The sequence below is a fragment of the Arachis hypogaea genome, chromosome 16, assembly GCF_003086295.3.
Source record: "Arachis hypogaea cultivar Tifrunner chromosome 16, arahy.Tifrunner.gnm2.J5K5, whole genome shotgun sequence".
In the NCBI taxonomy this organism is placed as follows: Eukaryota; Viridiplantae; Streptophyta; class Magnoliopsida; order Fabales; family Fabaceae; genus Arachis; species Arachis hypogaea.
The window spans coordinates 10,735,789-10,755,216 of NC_092051.1; the positions used below are offsets into that span (position 1 = coordinate 10,735,789).

The 19,428-nt window shown below is 31.8% G+C and overlaps 1 protein-coding gene across 2 annotated transcripts; it reads right to left on the minus strand.

Annotated features, from left to right (window-relative positions):
- Positions 1-1,838: 1,838 nt before the first annotated feature.
- LOC112756355 (probable indole-3-pyruvate monooxygenase YUCCA10) lies at positions 1,839-18,869 on the minus strand. 2 transcript variants are annotated; one of them, XM_025804917.3, is made up of 4 exons: positions 18,194-18,869; positions 16,599-16,832; positions 3,547-3,672; positions 1,839-2,422 (listed from the first exon to the last, which is right to left on the minus strand). In XM_025804917.3, exons 1-4 carry the CDS (start codon positions 18,809-18,811, stop codon positions 2,249-2,251), a joined length of 1,152 nt encoding a protein of 383 aa, XP_025660702.1. In that variant the 5' UTR covers positions 18,812-18,869; the 3' UTR covers positions 1,839-2,248. The 2 variants fall into 2 exon arrangements, with proteins under 2 accessions (XP_025660702.1, XP_072075919.1); XM_072219818.1 differs by lacking the exon at positions 3,547-3,672 and having other exon boundaries at positions 18,194-18,860.
- Between the last annotated feature and the right edge of the window lie 559 nt (positions 18,870-19,428).

Consider the following 19,428-nt stretch of genomic DNA (forward strand, 5'->3'; position numbering starts at 1 on the left):
CCCCATTTAAATCATATCCGATCACACTGTATGTTTAAAAAGAGATACATATCATATCATGACTCTTGATCACGTACTCCTCCGATTCACTCTTCTCTCGTATTATATATATTCTTAATTAATTAGTGAAGATTTTTGTTCACAAGTTATTGTTCTTATTATTATTACTGTTATTATATTATCAAGAAAACGTATAGTAGAAAAAGGAACTGAACAATGGTGGCGATGTTTTCTAATTTGCGACGATACGAACGAAGCTGCACTGCATGCCAAGAAAATCCGTCATGAATCGCATCGCCATTTTGCCGTCTCCTTCTCCTTTTCCCTTTCCTTTTCCCTTCCCCTTATTATTAGTATTATCATTCTTATCTAATCCAGGCCATTCACTCAAATTAGTATTACAAAAGATAAAAAAAAAACTATAAAAAAATTGTAATAATTTGAATAATAATTAATAATAATGTTAATTGTTAATGGTAAGGTAATGACTAATGAGAGAGATTATGTTGGAGAGAGAGAGAGAAAGAGAGAATTAATGGGGATGCATGCATGCAGTATATATATGGATGCAGGTGTAGAGGGGGGGTGGGGGGATGGTCAGTGATTGCAGAAACAGAAAGCTAAGGCTGGCACTCTGGTACGGCGCTCTTCGCTTTCACCCGATGCAATCATTCATCATACCATTACCATACACCATCCCTTTTCACTTCATATTATTTGCTACTATATCTATATCCCCCCTTTTAATCCAATCACACTAGTTAAATTCCAAAAACATCCTTTAAAACAAAGAAATATAAACTATAAATTGATAAAATAAAAATTAATTATTATTAAATTTATAATGTCTATCATGTGTGAGTTCTGCTGTCTTAATTTAAAATAATTAGACTTTATTTTTTTATTTTATCAACTTTTTTATTTTAGATAATTTTGATCTATTAAATTCAAACACTAATTTTTTTTCCAAAGCAAATAATAAAATCATTTACTAACATATTTTTATGTATGAAAGAATTGATAAAGTAAAAAATTAATCATATTATAATTGTTTTCAAATTACAATAATAAAATTCACACCTAATAAAAATTATAAATTTAATAGTGATTTAGTTTTCACTTTTTTACTTTAGTCATTTTCTTACTTTAAGAGTTTTTTTTTTTTTAACATCATATTATATTTTTCCTTCACAAGATGAAATACGAACCCTCGACACTTGTTTAAGCGGACGAGTGAGTCGAGCACTCGAGCAACCAAATTGATTTTTTCCTTCACAAAGTTGTATAAAAGAGTTGCTTGTTTGGATTTGGTCCCTTTATTATTTTGTTTTTTGTTAACTTGTAGTGTGTTGTTTGGTAGTGTCAATGGAGCTGCTGTATGTTCAACTAGGTAGGCCCAAATTAAATTTTATAAGCCCATTTAGGTTGTTACCCCATTTAACCCCAATTCACTTGCATGACAAAAACACAAAGTCAATTCACTTGCGGTTTTTGGTATATCAGTATTGTGAACTGTGAAGTCCAAATGTCCAATTACTGTAGGGTCTGGAGTTTTTACTTATTATATAATTTTTGTTGGTAAAATAAAATTGTAAGTTTAATTTTACAATTTTTAATTTTTATGTATCAATTAAATGACAGTTGTATATACAAGACTAACCTGCTTTAGATTTCAAATTTAAGAATAATGATTAGAAATATAATCATTCATGGTACCTCTTTTTTATTAATTTAAATTATTAGAAAAAATGATATTATAATATAGTATTAAACTCTTATGATTAAAAGATCTAGAGTTTGATTATTTGATCTTTGTTGAATCCAAAAAAATAATAGCATAGCATAAATAATATTATTATATCTAACTTAAAGAAAAAGTAGAACATATTATTACATTGAAAAAGTTTACGGGCCAGCAATTTTTGTGTTTTTTTGCCAGCACTTAACTATCAAAACAAAAGTGGATGATCTCCCACCATTAGATGTAATCTCACACCATTAAAAACACTATTGATGGCCAATTGATGATTACAAAACACCAAAATTGCTGGCCCTAGCATTCCTCTTATTACATTAGCTTACAATTTCTTGTGAATTCAACATCATACTAGTAATATGATTTATTCACAACTAAACTATAAACACCCCATTATTTTTCCTATCTTATTTATTTGGAGAATTATAAGCATAGTACGTACTAGTGCCAGTTCACAATGTGTCTGTGTTGTGTTGTAATAATTATACATAATTAAAGTTGGATGAGGAGCGAGCTTATATCATTTGCTATATTCTCAGCATCATACCTAGCTCCATAGAAGCCTTTCCTGGAAAGCCCAACGCAATACAAACCATTCTTTCCCTTCCAATGGTCCGGGTAACTGGGCTTTGGAATCCCGTCCTCGTTCAGAAGATAATCATCCCCCTACGCCCATAAACTTAATTGTTACATGGATTTAATTATCTAATACAAAATAGAAGAATATTTCTAAGTATTTTATATTTATTAGTTAAACTTTGACTGATACCCAGGTATATTCTTTAGCCTTTTAGTAAAAGAAAATACTCACATACATATCGAAGTTATACATAAAATATAAAGACACGCACTCATTGTCAAAATAAAAAAGAAAAAAAAGGGATCCATGTGATTTTTTTTTTCTTTTTCTGTATCTTTGTATTGTTCCGCTACGTATAAGAGAAGAGAGCATCTTTAGCAAAATCTTATTTTATATAATAATACTATAAAAAGTTGTCAGGTGTTCTAAGAATATTAATATTTTAATAATTTTAATCATTAATTTTTATTATAAAAAAATATAATTATAGTAAGTGTATACTAAAATCTATTATTAATATAAAATATATATTAAATAATATATATATTTATATATAAATATTATAGTGTCTGATTTATTTTAATATTTAATTTTAATATATAAATAATATTTTTATAAAAATATATAATTAAAATCAACTACTAAAACTAATTGAATTATTAATATTTTTGGAATAATTGATAATTTCCAATACTGTATACATGTTATTGAAGTTTGATAGCTATCTAGCTGGTTTATGTATTTTTTTTATTTGACTTAATTGGTTATTTACATGAAAACGTGTAAAGTAGATTTTATAGGAAAAAGATAAACAAAATGTAAAAGTATGATATGTTAAATAATTTAATCAATATAATAAATGAAAAATGTTTGAAAGATATTAAAATTTATTATTTTTAATTATTATTTTTAATTATTAATTTAATTATTTAGTTTAATAATCTAATAATATAATTTATCTATATTTTTAAATATTAATAATTAATTAATAATTAAAAATAATAAATTATGATGATTGTTTAAAATTTTTTATAGTAAAATATCTGATGATGTGTCATGTTGAACTATCATGTCATATTTACGTAAAAACTACTCTAGCTATCTTTGTTTTTGTGTTTCCGTGACTAATTAATACCTTTGACTTGTTAACGCGGATGGGATAAAAGTAATAGAGAGACAATAAGTCAATTAACTTTTAGTATTTACAAACCTTAAGCCACTTGTGCGTTGATCTTTTGAAACCAGTGCAGAAAATAATGGAGTCAAAGGGGTGCGATTGGCCATCCTTGAACATAACGTCCTTGCCTCTTACGCTTTCAATTTCCGCTGGCAACACCTAAGTAAACACCAATAGAATCATTCCTTCTTCGTCATCACGTTAACACTTTAACATAACGAAACATAAGGTAATATGCTAATATTTCAATTAGGTGTCAACTGCACACTCCTAGCTTATGACATCGGCGCATTGCTATTTGCTGGGTATCCAACTAAAGAGTGTTGTTTAAGGAGATCCGGGCCGAAAGATGCACGAATTTCAGACCAAAAATCTGAGAATGGATAGTTTCTAAAGGCAATTCTTAAGTTTTTGGATAGAAAACGTAAAAGATCTAGGATTTGAAATCGAAAAGAGTACTAACGTTTGAAATAATAAGTATTTTTCTATCTTTGTCGATAATTTTCTTAAAGATATTTCGAAAAATGAATTATTCTATCTTGTTCAAATGGACTGGACACATTAATAACATTTATCTATCATAAAAACAAAAAGATGATAATATGTATGTTTCTGCGTTCATCTGTTACACAACGAAAGGTGAGACTCTGAAGACTATAATTGAAAAAAATCGTATGAGATTGAGAGTGTAGATTGTGTATGCGAAAAAAGCAAAGTATAGAAGGATAACTGAGACAAAGGTCCGAAAGACAGTTCAGGAAGAAGGTGATAATCGGAACAAGACAAATTTTCAGTCTCAAAGAGGAGATAACCAAAGACAGGCAGAAAAACTAACGAGGCACCAAAAAGAACCAGACCCACATGGAAATAGGTGGACGAAGAAAGTGGAAGTATCGGCGGTGAAAGAGAATTTGGACTGGCTACAGAGAAGTTTGGTCGGCGGTACGACGAAACCAATTGATTTTAGTTCCTTGAAGGAGATGATTGGAAAAAACTTGCCTCAAGTTGTTCAAGTACGGGAACTAGAAGCGTATAAAGTTCTTTTGACTTTTGATTCTGTATTGAATGCAGAAGAAGCATATACGTTTACAATGAATAGTCTCTTACATTTCTTCCATAGTGTATGGAGATGGGATGAGACGAAGCGATGTGAAATTCGAAGAGTGTGGTTAAAATGCTACAGAGTTTCGTTACATGCGTGGTCAGCGGATACCTTTAGTATGTTAGGAGGCCAATGGAAAAAGTAATCGGTTATGACAAAGTGACAGAATTGCGCATGTCTTTTAGTGTTGGACGAATGCAAATTCGATGTGCTAGTGAAAGAAGTGGGACGGAAGGCTTTTGGATTAAATTGTTATGAAGAAGCTAATGAAAAAAGGTACTATAGTTGTGAACAACGAAGAACAATTAAGGAAAAGAAGTGTGCGGGTACGAGCTTAAGGAGTGCACGGATTACAAAACCGGCGATTTTCAACGACCAGACAGCCGATGTGGTGATGAGAGAGCTAAGAAAAGACGGAAAAGATAAAGGTAGGTTGGTAATTCCTGAAATTATTTTGAATGAATGGATTAATGATCATTCAAAATAAAATCAGGTAAAAACGATAACATATCAACCAATTTATAAGGAATTGAAGAAAAAACAGATTGTGTGGGATGTGGTTACATTAATTGTGAAGCTAACTCTGAAAATACAATTACATGGGTTTATGAAGGTAACTTTAATGGGTTGGAAAGAAGGGACAAAATGAATTAAAAAAAAAAAGAAGGTTCTTTGTAGGCTTGGTGTTAGGCCCAACAACTCAAGGATATCCAACAAAGGTAGGGAGAGATCCTTAGGCCTGGTTTTCTCAATCAACCGGTTCGGTGATGTTGGGTTGGGTCTAGAATCCGGGTCAGGCTTGATGGAAATGGAGCATAGTTTTCACGATAGGGATGGGCACGTTAGAGAAGGGTCTACGGCAAGTGTGTAGGATGCTGCATCTGTAACACTTGCGCTGGAGACCGGCGCGGAGGTGATCGAAGGAGGCCAAATCGATGTTGAAGGAGGGAAGCTAAAGGCTGGCCGCGGCAGAGGAGGCTCAACGTGGCAAGGAAGATACGCAACCCTGACGCCGCCTATGTTGGGTCGTAAGATCGAGGAGGAGTTGGTGGCGGAGAACCAAGCCGCTACTCTCTCGGCGGTGACATTGAATGGAGGGACAGGTGGGCTGGGTGTGTATGTTAATGATGATGGTGCGAAAAATGTTGATGAAGGAATGAGTGATAGGGATGACATTTTGAATGATAGTGGCATGGGTTCTGGCACAAAGGGAACAACTTTGACAAAGGGAGAGGGGGAGCTGTCAGAACACAATGAAGAAGTAGCTAGGAAGAGAGTTGTTGATGATGGTGGTTCGGACAAGAATAAAGAAATCAAGAAAAACAAAGATAGTATTTTGGAGGAGCAGATGCTTGAAAATAGAAAAATTTGGGACTTCGCATTGGAATCAGGTACAATTTTATACAATAAAGAAGATGACATCATGACTATTCTTCAAGCGCAGAATGAAAAAATTGTTCAGAAAAGAATATTGGAAAAATAGAAAAAAAAAAAGCAAGTAGTGACGAAGAGGGTTGAGGGATGATGGAAATTTGAGCATAGTAAAAAACTTGAAGAAAAAATTAATTTGAATATGTTAGGTTTGTTTGAGACTAAGAGGCAGGTAGTGACAAAATTTGATGTAATAAGAATTTGAAAGAGTGTTGCTGTGGGTTGAAAATTTGTTAGGTCAGGGCTGTTTCGGGTAGTTTGCTGTTAATTTGGGATGAAATAATATTTAAAATGAGTCGCTGTCATAAAGGAGAGCATTAGTTATGTGTTGAAGGGGTCTTATTAAAAATAATTTCAATTGTGCTTTTTTTAGTGTACAAGACTCATATAAGAGAAGAGAAACTTGCTGTATGAAAGGAATCGAGTTGTATAGCAGAATTATGTCCGTTTCTATTTTATTATATGGGAGGCTTCAACGAAATTGTGCAGGTGGAGGAGAGAAAGGATGCCGCCAGATTAACAACGACTACGATGATTCTAAGAATTGGATACAAGATATGCAATCAGTAGACTTCCGCTTCAAAAGTTTACATCGTTTACAGGTCGATCTTGCAGTCAGATTGATAGAGTTTTAGTACACTATAAAAAGGAGAAACACAAAAAATAATTGATGAATTTCTTTGTTATTTTTTTTGTTTTTTTTTTGTTTTGTTTTTAAATTTTCTGTTGGTTTATTATTATTTTTACTCTATTTATTGTATTGATCTCTCTTATTAAAAAAAAAAAATACACGGCACATGCAAGAAAGTTGAAATTCTCTTGCACTTTCTTTTAGATAGTTTATAACAATTTGACCCACACAACAAAAGAGAGAAAGACAACAAAGCAACTCTCAAAAATAATTAGCTATCTCCTTTAACATTATCATTAAAGATTATTAAATACTCATGAGAATTACGGTCAAGAAAGAAGAAAGCAAATTAACCAAGAAAACAACTATCATCCTTATTACATATGTTAGAAAGGATTATCTATTAATTTGATATTTAAAAAATTAAATTGTTAATAATTTTTTTTTTTAAAAGATATTATCGATACAACAATCTCCAAATGATTTGAAAATACGACAAAAATAATTAATAAATATGAATTTGGATTCTCTAAAGTTTGAATTTCACTTTAGAGAGTAAAGTGTGATCTTCCACCCTTGAATAGTTTCTCTTTCATATTTATTATTGGTCCCACCAATGAAATCAATGGTGAGAGATCACACTTTACTCTCTAAAGTGAAATTCAAACTTTAGAGGATCCAAATCCAATAAATATTATATTTTTTATAAATAATAAAAAATTTTATATTTAACAAACAATTTATTCATTAGATCTAAATTTTTGTGATAACATTTAAACAAATATTTAGAATGTATAAAAAAAGTTTAAAACAAAATTTAATCTTTAAATTTTTTATCTTTCAAAATATGTGATAATTCACAATAATTTTTTTAAAATTTTATCTGACAAAAAATTATCAAATTTTAAGAATAAAAATATTTTATTTTTTAACTCGTGATTATAAAAATTTGCATTAAAATTTAATTTTTAAAATTATTTTTTAGAATATATTTAATATATAATTCTTTTATCACTTTTTTAAATATTTCAAAAATTTATTTGTTAGTTAGTATTTTTTAGAATTTGTTTTGTCAGTAATGCAAATTTTTGGATATTATTTTATTAGTTTACTCTATAAACTAGCACCATTCCTCTACTATTATAATTCTCCATTCTTTAATTATTGTGGCTTCGGTTGTTAGCTCCCCCATTGAACCCATTTGCTCCCTTACACTTTTGTGTTACGTTGAATGATCAAATAAATATATAGGTCAACAATACCGTAATACATATGATGAGAAACAATATACTTATTTTTGTTACTCCGATCCTTAATATTCCGATTCTTTAAGCCAGTGACTTCCTAGTATGGCCAAAATAATTAAATACTAATTGACCCAGTTGTTATAACTAATAATAATATATAACATACATACCAGGATTATGTAAACAAAAAATATATTAACAAATACTACTGATTATTGTTTTCACGTTGGAATCAAATATTTATTTTAAATTTTCTAATATTAGGTACCTAGCTCTCATGATGATACGACATATTATAGAAATTAACAATATAATGCTATCTTTCATAAAATGAAGCATGATTAGCATGTTATGATAATGAGGCGACGGACGGAGAAGGCCTAACAGATAGTTGAGGATTAATTAAATTATTGGTAATATTAGAGAAAAAAAAACTAAAATTTATTTTATTTAATATTTATTAATAATCATAATTAATAAATATTAAATAAGATAAATTTTAATTATTTTTTATTAATTTTTTTGTTATTAAATATTTTTGTTAAATTATAATGGTAGATGATAGGATTAATTATGTGGAAATTGTCCGAATTACCGTGAGCAAGAAATATAAGAAGGGAGAAGACCGAGGATCACAGTGAGTTTATTCATGCATTGATCAAATGTGTGAATCAATTTTCTCAACCTTCTTTTGGGAGGAGGAGAAAACTTATATTCCAGTGGTGATCTTAGATAAACCAGAATTAGATGGAAAACGATGAATTAGTTGTATTGGTTTTGCTGAAAGGAGATTTATATACGAGTTACATTAGTGAGGTAATTAATTATTTAATTTAGAAAAAATTATAAAAGTATACATGAATTTTTATACGTGAATAGATGTATATTCTAATTTTTTAATGAGTTATTTGTATACATCAATATGATATTTCATTGTCATTTCTAATTTTTTATCGTCGTCCGAGTAATTTTTTTGATGATGATAAAAGCTAGGTGGCACGTTATTATGTGATGTGGTTGTTTTAGATGACATAGTAAAAAATAAATTTATTAAATTTATTAAAATAAAATTATTCTCAATGTTACTCTTCCATTTTCAGTTTCATCCTTATCTTTTCATGTTGCCATTGTCGCCACCAGCACGACATCATTCTCGAGCAAACACCCAACATCATGGCATCAACACTACCTTTCACGGGTACCACCTCAAAACTCAATTCCAACTTTTTCACTATCACTCCAGCCATGTCACCCTCCCAAACTTTCAACCTCTCATTGTTGCCACCTACCCTCCCAAATTCCTAATTTATCAATTCCATCCTATCCCATCTTTATATCATCTCCAATTTCTGCCACCACAATTCTATTAGTACCATCACATTTTTTAATTCCAACAATAACAACTTTTCATTTTTTTAATAATAAAAAGAAGTTTGAGAGAAGAAAGATATCAAAATTCAGAAAAATAGAAAAATGAAGCAACAAATCCAGAGACAATGATGTGGAGAGAGGGGTATGAAGTCAAGGTCGTGGAGTTTGGATGGAGGTGTGAGGGTGGTGGTTGCGGTGATGGAGGTGAGGAATGAAAATGGAGGAGTGGCAGTGAGAATAATTTTATTTTAACAAATTTAATAATTTTATTTTTACTGTGTCATCCAAAATGGTCACATCACACAATAACGTGCCATCTGGCTTCCATTACTGTCAAAAAAATTATTCAGGCGACAGAAGGTTAGAAATGACAACGAAATTTTATATTGGTGTGTACAAATGACTCATTAAAAATTGGGGTGTACATCTGTCTATCGTATAAAAATTCATGTGTACTTTTGTCTATTTTTCTTTGATTTAACTAATTATTTACTAACTGATTAATTCAGTGACTTAATTAATTACAATTAACTAATTTAATATAGTAGTGGCAAATATTTCCATTCAAGTTGGAGCATATAAATTATATGTGCCTAACTTAGACATGAAAAACTGAAATTGAGGATCTGGAAGAGCTTTCGTGAAGATGTCTGCTAATTGACATCGACTCAAAACATGCATCAGTTTAACAATTCTAGCTTCCACCTTTTTTCCTAATAAAATGACAATTAATTTCAACATGTTTGGAGCGTTCATGCATGGCTGGGTTTCTAGCCATATGAATGGCAGACAAATTATCACATAACACACATGATTAAGTTGATGTTGGCATTCATGAACTTCAATAAAGTCATGATGGACACAATTTCACATGCTGCATTGGCTAGAACCATGTATTCCGCTTGGGTCGAACTTCGCAAAACCACATCTTGCTTCTTACTTTTCCAGGATACCAAGGAGTTCCCAAGAAAGGTGCAATAGCCAGTGATTGAACGACGTGACGAGAAGAACAGACCCTGACCAGGTGAGGCTTTGATATATCTAAACACATGCACAACATTCAATGTGGGATTCGAGGGTCAGACATGTATTGTGCGAGTTTCACAATCGCAAATATGATGTCTAGACACAAGATTGTCAAATACATTAAGCGCCTAATGAGTCGTCAATAGCATTTAGGATCTAAGACAGGTTTAGCTTCACTAGCCTTGAGTTTATAATTGGCCTCCATGGGGTGTTGGCAGGCTTGCAATCTAAGTAACCAGTGTCCTCCAAGAGAGAGAAAGCATACTTACGTTGTGAGAGAATAATGCCTTTCTTGGATTTTGCTAACTTCAGGCTAAGAAAAAATTTGAGATTCCCCAATATTTTTAACTTGAAAATTGACTAAAGTCTTTGGTTAATATGGTCCACCATTTCATCTTTGGATCTAGCAATGATGATATCGTCTACATATAGAATAAAGAATGTACTAGACTCACCTTCACCCAACAAAAAAAAAGTTGTCTTGCTTGCACTGTTTGAAACCATGTACAGTGAGAGTTAAGCAGAACTTAGTGAACCTTTGGCAAGAGGCTTGACATAGGCCATAGAGTGAACGAGTTATAAGTTTACACACGAGACTTTGGTTTCGTTGTGGATGGCCAAGAGGTAAGTTCAAATAGACTTTCTCATTGAGCTCACCATTGAAGAACGCATTACTGATATCTAACTAGAGTAAACTCCAATTCTTCACTGTATCTATTGTTAAGAGAGCTCTCATTGTTGTAATTTTGGCAATAGGGCTAAAAGTGTCACGAAAATCCACACCTGCTTGTTGTGTGTAGCCTTTGGCGACAAAGCGTGCTTTGTACCATTCGAGACTGCCATCTATGTTCATTTTAGCTTTATAAACCCAACGACATCCAATTACATGCTTGTTTGTGGGATAAAGGAACTAATTGCCAAGTCTGAATGGCCTCAAGTGCATCGAGCTCCTCCTTCATGGCATCCCTCCATTTTTAAAATTTAACAACTTGGTGGTAGAATTGAGGTTTGGGTATGGCATTGGCGTTGGGGATGGTGTGATAGTAGGTAAGGATTTACTGATGGTGACTAATGTAGTTATAGAAGAGATAGGAAGATGTAGTGTGGTGAACATAATCATGTAGATAAGCAGGGATTTGAATTTGCCTAAAAGATCTCCTAAGTTGGTTTGGGGGATGTATGGTTGTGGTGTTGGGCAGGAAAGGTTCATATTGAGAGGAATGAGTGGTCGGAGAGGATATAGAGTGTGGCACTTGTGGAGTGAGGTCCTAAGCAGGTTTGAGGAGGACAAAATCTACAAATAGATCTTCACTAGTCTCTAGATGAGGTGATGAAGCAAATGGCACAATGTTTTAATGAAAAATGACATTTCTCGAGATAAAAATATGCTTGCTTTACAGGTTGTATAGTTTGTATCTCTTATATCTAGTTGAATATCCAATGAAGACAGAAGGATCAGGTTGTATAGTGGCTGCATAGAGAAGGCATCCAAAACTTCTCAAATTTATATAGAAGGGTGCTTTCTTGAAGAGCAATTCAAATTGTGTCTTGAATTTCAGGACTGAACTTTGAGTTTTATTGATTAGAAACATAGCAGTAGCTACACACTCACCCCAGTAATTAATGAGCGCCTTAGACTAAAAGTACAAGGCTCTTGCAACATTCAATAAATGCCAGTGCTTCCTTTTGACAACAACATTTTGTTGAGGTTGATATGGGTAAGAAGATTGATACAGAGTTTCCTTTTATTATAGAAAATCAGCCAGAGCAAGCTCCTTAGCATTATCATATCTGAAGCATTTTATCTAGTGCCAAATTGAGTCTCAATTAGAGAGTAAATTCTTTAAGCAAATAGTAGCATCAGATATGTTAGTAAACAAATAGATCCAACAAAAACGAGTAACATCATCAACAATTATAAAGAAAAATATCTTTCTATTGTAAGTTGGGACATGGTAAGATCCTCATATATCACAACAAGATCAAAAATCTGTGAAGACATATTATTGTGTGACTCAAATGGAAGTTTTCTGAATTTAGCTAGTGAATAAACTTCACAGTTACTATAATTTAATTTATTTGTCAAATGCAAAGTGTCATCTAAGTGATGCAAAAGCCTAGAAGGAATATGACCTAAACGAGTGTGCCACAATTGTGAATTAACATGTTTATTGAAGAAGAAAAAATAGGTAATAGAGGATATTGATTAGACACTAAACGAGCTTATGTATTTGGTAACAAAACATTGATTTGGGATTCTACTTTCAGGATATATAGTCCTTGTTGTAAATTATCCATCCGAATCTTTTTCAATGAGTTTCTGTCCCAAATAGTGAAATAATCAGAACCAACTATGACTGTGAATGTAAAATTCGATAAAAAAAGTTGATACCGAAAGAAAATTTACATGAAAATCAGGGACAAAAAGAACATGTGTAAGAGTGATATGTTTATTGATTAAGACTGTGCCTATAAAATTGGCATGAAAGGTGTCACCATTAGGCAAAGCAACTGAATAATTTTGTGAAGTGTGAATTGAATTGAACAAAAACAAGTCACATGTGACGTGGATGGTGGTTCCATTGTCTAAAATCCAAGAAGTATTTGGTAATTTTGATCTTATCACTGATGTATTGAGGACAATACCTATTGGAGGTGCAACTTCTATCAACTTATTGGAGATAACTTCATGAATTTGGTGATTGTTTAGCAAATTCAGCAATTGTTGAATTTGTGTTTGAGTCAAACTCTGAGTTGAAAGTGCTTTTTGATCTTGATTCAATTGAGAAGCAACAACATTATGAGCAGATGTCTTTATCCTTCAACTTCTATCATACTTGGGTTGAAACCCATGAATCTTGTAGCATTTGTCAATCGAATGGCCAAGAATTCCACAATGAATCCGACATTGCACTCAGCGCTCATCGCTTTCCTCATGGCTCGAATCCAGGAGTTATAGTTGTCTTCAGTGAACTGCTGAGTGATGAGCACAAGTCCTAGTTGATTGGCCAAGGATAGAGAATAAGGATCAATCGCCATTGAAGAAGCAGAAGAGGAAGTAGAGTTCTACATGAATTAAAAGAAAATGAGGCAGCACAGAGATAAATAAGAAGTGGATGAATCTTCTTCTCAAAACTCATTGATCGGAACTGCAACTTCTACAGATGAGGAATTTGTGAAATTGATATATTCTCGTCAAACTCTATCGTGTGAGTTGACAGAAGAAAAAGAAGAATGGGGTAGAAGATGAAAGACGAAGATGGGGAAGAAAAGATGAAGGAGCAGAAGGTTCATGAAAGAGAGCAGAAGGTTCAAGAAAGAAGAATATCTTCAGATACCATCTTAGATAAATCAAAATTAGATGAAAAATGATAAATTAGTTGCATTTATCTTGCGTGCTGAAAGGGAGTTTATATACAAGCTACATTAGTGCGGTAACAAACTACTTAGTGTAACTAACTATTTACTATCTGACTAGTTTAGTGGCTTAAATAACAATTAACTAATCTAATAATATAGTAGTGGATAACAGATACCTCTTCACATCACATGCAGCTAACTATTTTCATAAGTGTCTAACTAATTTAGTGCTGCTGTAACTAACTATATCAGTAACAAATTAAGTTAGAGTAAAGTATCATTTTTGTTCCCAACATTTGGGGTAAGTCTCAAATTTGTCCTTAACATTTTAATCATCTTATTTAATCCCTAACGTTTTAAAATCGTATCAATGTTATCCTTCCGTCAATTTTGTGAAAATCCTTTAACCTCTTTTTTTTTTTTTGGACATTGTCCGGGTCGGACCGGACCAATCCGACTCAGACCCCAAAGAACCCAACCTAATCTGAGACTAGAACCTATTCACTACATAATGCCAAGTTTGAAACTTCCATCTTCTTCCCTTGTTCAGCTGCATATGAGCATCGTCAACATCAATTGTCCGTGACCGTCCCGCCAAGCCCATGGTGCCCAAGACAATTATCACTTATCGTTGCTAAGGTAGCTGCGATACCCAATCCTCAAGTCAATTCCAACGCCATACTCCCATTGCCCAAAAACGTGATCCTGAGAGACGCTTCCACAGCAGAGCTCCCCAGACCCAACCCCAGCAATTCTCACAAGCACAAATCCTCAAAATTAAAGATTCCTCGCTGGCCAAATTGAAGAGTCGCCTGCCCAGTGACCTCCTTCTTCCAATCCGCTGAAGAGGAAACTCAGTCCCCACTGGATCTTCTGATTCCGGTGTTAGGGTACTTCACTGTTTGGATTTTTAGGTTTTAACTGCAGCAAGTAGTGCTTCAGAGGCTTTTTTTTGTTTTTCTTATTCTTGTTCTTATTCTCCTTGATGATGAGCTTCGCGGCCTCTGCCGCATGGTGGTGTTCGAGGAACCTCTTTCCCAATGAGGGAGTGGCGTCGCCAGTTCTATATGGTTTCGCGGACAAACACACTTTTAGAAACGCAATTTAGGAATCGGAAGAGGATGAGGGTTCGTGATTTGGGATTTTGGAGAGGGAGCCTCATGCAGTTCTAAAGGAAGACGAGTATGAGACAGAGATTGGAGCGAAGCATGGTCACCTTCTTTCGCTTCCGCGAGCTCAACCACGCATGCACCATCGTCTCCCATGCATTTTTGTTGCCACTGGTCGCTATTCTGCTATTGCCGCTGCGGCGGCGCTGCTTCACTGGTGGGATTGTACATTTTGTATGGTGATGATGTGACGGTGGAGTGCAAGTGATGAAGAAAGAATTTTTCATTTTTTTTTTGTATTTTCTCTTTTGAGAGAGGTTTCGTTATTATTAATTTATTTTTAAAATTTTTAACAGAATTAACGGTAGCATAAGATTGATACGATTTTAAAATATTAGAAATATAAATATGATATTAAAACATGAAGAATAAATTTGGAATTTAATCCAAACGTTAGAAAAAAAATATTTTACTCATTAAATTATAATAGTGTTCGTGTATTTTCTATTTTGACATGCATGCAGCTAGCAGAGAGATAATATCTTCATCATTGTTTTGAGTTTTGAATGTGATAAAAGAAAGATATTTTCGTAAAGAATATCTGTAACCAAGTATTAGTAGAGTAGTAGTATTAATTTAATTGTACATTAAAATTAATTATTAGTATAAAATATATATTAAAATATAAATATATTGTAAATAAATTAAATCACATATATTTATGCACAAATATATTGGTGGCTAATTTTATTATACGAATAGTATTTTTATTAATTTAATATTTACACATATATGTTAAAGTGACGAGAAAGAAAAAAATATGCAATCTGTAGCTTTAAATTGAAGTTGCAATTATGAAAGGAAGGAATTAAAAGTGTCCCAAGCATAGCACACAACCCAACACCCCCAGAGAGAGAGAGAGAGAGAGAGAGAGAGAGAGAGAGAGAGAGAGAGAGAGAGAGAGAGAGAGAGAGAGAGAGAGAGAGAGAGAGAGAGAGAGAGAGAGAGAGAGAGAGAGAGAGAGAGAGAGAGAGAGGGGCAATGTATTTGATCTAACTATAACGTAAACAATGTTAATAGACTTGGATGAGTGATATTCTTATACACGTGCATGAGCATCTGATATCTACCTATAGTTTTAGAGAAAAGATATATGTACTATTTTATATATAAATTTTGTATATTTTTTTAGTATTAAACATAATTAATATAAAATGAAAAAATCAAAAATATTTTTTATACCATAAGAAAATTAAATAATATAAATATAATTAATTATCTAGAAGTGCATGTAACATAGGTATAAAGAAAAAATATAAAAAATTAACTTTTAATTAATCTTAGTTTATCTTTTAATTTTAAATTTTTTAAAATTAAAATTTATTTATAATTAAAAATGTTTAAAATAAATAAAATTATTTTTTTTTTAAATTAAATAGTATTAATAAAAGATGTTTGTTATAATATCTAGAAATTAATGTCTAGTTAAAAAAAAGTTAAATAATTAATATTTAATTCAAAAATATAGAAATTAATAAATTTAAATTTTATTATAAAAAATAAGTTAAATAAAAATTAGACGATAAATAAAAAACAGCATAAAATTGGCCTATCACTCTCTCTAGTCTCTACCATATTTAGTTACAAAATTTAGGCACACGGAGTCATTGATAATATTAGAGAAATTAAAAAAATCTAACTTTATTTTATTTAACATTTATTATAAAATACATTAAATAAAGTCAAAAGTGATAAATTTTGGCTAAAAATGTTTATTTTCAGAAACTTTTTGTAGAGCATAGACATACCTTGAGCTCTCCAGACTTGATCTTTTGAGAGGTTCCAACATCAATGATGGGATACTTGCCGTACTTGACCTTCATATAAAAGGGACCCTCATTAGGCCTGGCTATCCCATACTTGCTCATGTCTCCGTACATCAACCTGCTCAACATCACCACCAACTTGTCTACCTTGTTTACTCCCACATAATTCAACAGAAACAGCCCCATATTCGCTATCTCCCGGGACACAATATGAACCTAACCATAATTAATAATCATTAACAACAAGCATTAATTACTATTCATATATTGCGTTGTGCAATGCAACTATAATAATAATAATAATAATAATAATAATAATAATAATAATAATAATAATAATAATCGCTACTTGCTAATGAGTTATAACTCAAATAACATAGTCTCTTATACTCATTTAAAGATTATGGGTTGGAATATCTTTATCTTTGGTAAAAAAATAAAAAATAAAAAATCGCCACTTATCATTAATTGATTGAACGTAACATGCAAAACGTTCAACGATTTCAAGATCGAATCAATCATTGCAATATACTACAACTAACCAATAATGGAGTAATGTTAGGTAGACAAAAAAAAGTGGAAACTTAAGTGCAGACGACTTCATGTGAAGTTGATTTGACTGATTTGATTAAATTTTTATCTAACAGCTCTGAGATATCAACTTCACATAAAGTCGACTTCACCTGAATTTTTACCTAAAAAAAATAGTCAGAACTTATCTTATTTAACATTAATTAATTATTACGATAATTATTTAATGCTAAATAAGACAAGTTCGGACTGTTTTTGGTTGATTTTATTTAGTTACCAAACATTTTCGTAATGAAAATCTATCCTAGATATATACACGCTCTTATAAGTAAAATGCAAGCTATCATTGTATAATAAGTAAGTAATACGCTTCTAGTTTATTAAGATGTTCCTTCGTACAAAAAAAAAAGTGTCTTTAATAAGTTTCTCTCCAATTAAATAGCTCTACAATTTTTACTTTAATATTTGTTAACAACAGTAACATTAAATGATCTAAAACAAAAATGGCAGATGATTATTATTATTAGCCACCCAACGCCATCAATATAAAAAAAAATTTAAGTTAATAATTTAAAAATATTATTCATACGCTAAAAAATAATTACTAAATTAACTATTATTATATCTTTGTATTATAAATTTCATGTATTATTTTGAATTATTTCATGTATTATTTTATAAATACCCTTTTTATAAAAGACAACGACTGAATTTTAGTACACACCTGAAAATTTTGACTGCTCACAATAACATACAATTTTAAATTAAAAAATATTAAAAAAATTTTATAATTTATTATTTTTTGTCATTATAATTGACTATTAACTTATTTTTTTAATTTGATAATTTAATCATATATTTTAGTCTACAATTATATTAATAGTTAATTTTTTTTATCAAAGATAGGAGACTCGAACTCACAACCTCTTAATTGAGTATAGAGAGAATGACATTTAAACTATAACTCATTGGCAATATTAATAGTTAATTAATAATAAAAAATAATAAATTTTAATAATTCTCTTATATATTTTTTTTTAAATTACCGGGCTTCGAACAACAATGGAAGTTATGGCACCGTGGTTGATAAGGTCAAGTGAGATCTCCATGCCGGAATTGCCAGAACCCACAACAAGAACATGCTGAGCCTCAAATCCCTTACCAGATTTATACTCAGTGGAATGAATAACCTTCCCAGGAAAACTACCCATCCCTTCAATTTGAGGGACAAAAGGGTCAGTTGTCTCCCCCGTAGCCACCACCAAGAACCCCCCTAGATACTCCTCAACCTCACCGGAATCCTCGTTCCTGGCCTTCACCCTCCAGCTCTTGGCTTCCTGATCGTATGCCGCAAACTCCACGGTCCTCCGGTACAACGGAGAGATCGCGAAGTGAGCGGCGTAGTGGTCGAGGTAAGCCAAGAACTGGTTGCGGGGAACGTAGGAAGGGGAAGAAGGGGGGAATGGCATGTGAGGGAGGTGGCAGAGGTGCTTCTTGAGATGGAGATGGAGACGGTCGTAGGTGTGTTTCTTCCAAAGAGAAGCTGAACAGTCTTCTCTCTCGAGGAGTATGTACGGAATTGATTTCTTGGTTAAGCATGCAGCCATGGAGAGACCCGAAGGCCCTGCTCCAACCACTATCACTCTTCTTCTCTCATCCTCCATTCTTGTGTGTGTTTCTTTGTGTACTGTGGCAATGGAAGAAAGGTAGCTAACAGGTATAGTAACTATTAATAAGGGAAATGCTTAGGGTAATAATATTTTCAAAAAATTTAGAAAATTAAGTTGTATTAATCTAAATATAAAATAAAAATATTAATTATCAAACTTTTTTCATTAATATATGCTACATTAACATATGGTAGTCAGTTTGGATCACAACATAACTTATTCATTTTGTTTAAAAAATACAAAGAATCGACTAATAATTAAATAAATAATTTTTTATAATAACATAATAAAAAATTGTAAATACATATAGTTAATTTTTTTTTTTTACACACATAATTTGATATTCTAATAAATGAAAACGAGTTGATTGGAATCTTATATTATACTCATTAAATAAATAAATAAATAAATAAAAGATGAGCTGAAATCCTGGCCAGTAGGGTGGGACAGGATATACATACAGATTCCTATAGACGCTTCCCTGTGCATGTAAAAACTCTGGTATTTAAAGTCTTAAATTTGTACACGTATTAATTAAATTTAAAAATGAAAAGAAAAATATAAAAAGTAAAACTATATAGGAAATATTTAATGAAAATAAAATACTTATC

Coding starts and splice junctions, on each gene's coding strand:
- LOC112756355 (XM_025804917.3), bottom strand. CDS start 18,811: ATGGAGGATGAGAGAAGAAGAGTGATAGTGGTTGGAGCAGGGCCTTCG. Junction 16,833..18,193: donor CCATTGTTGTTCGAAGCCCG/GTAATTTAAAAA, acceptor AATTATGGTTAG/GTTCATATTGTGTCCCGGGA. Junction 2,423..3,546: donor CAACGCACAAGTGGCTTAAG/GTTTGTAAATAC, acceptor TTATGGGCGTAG/GGGGATGATTATCTTCTGAA.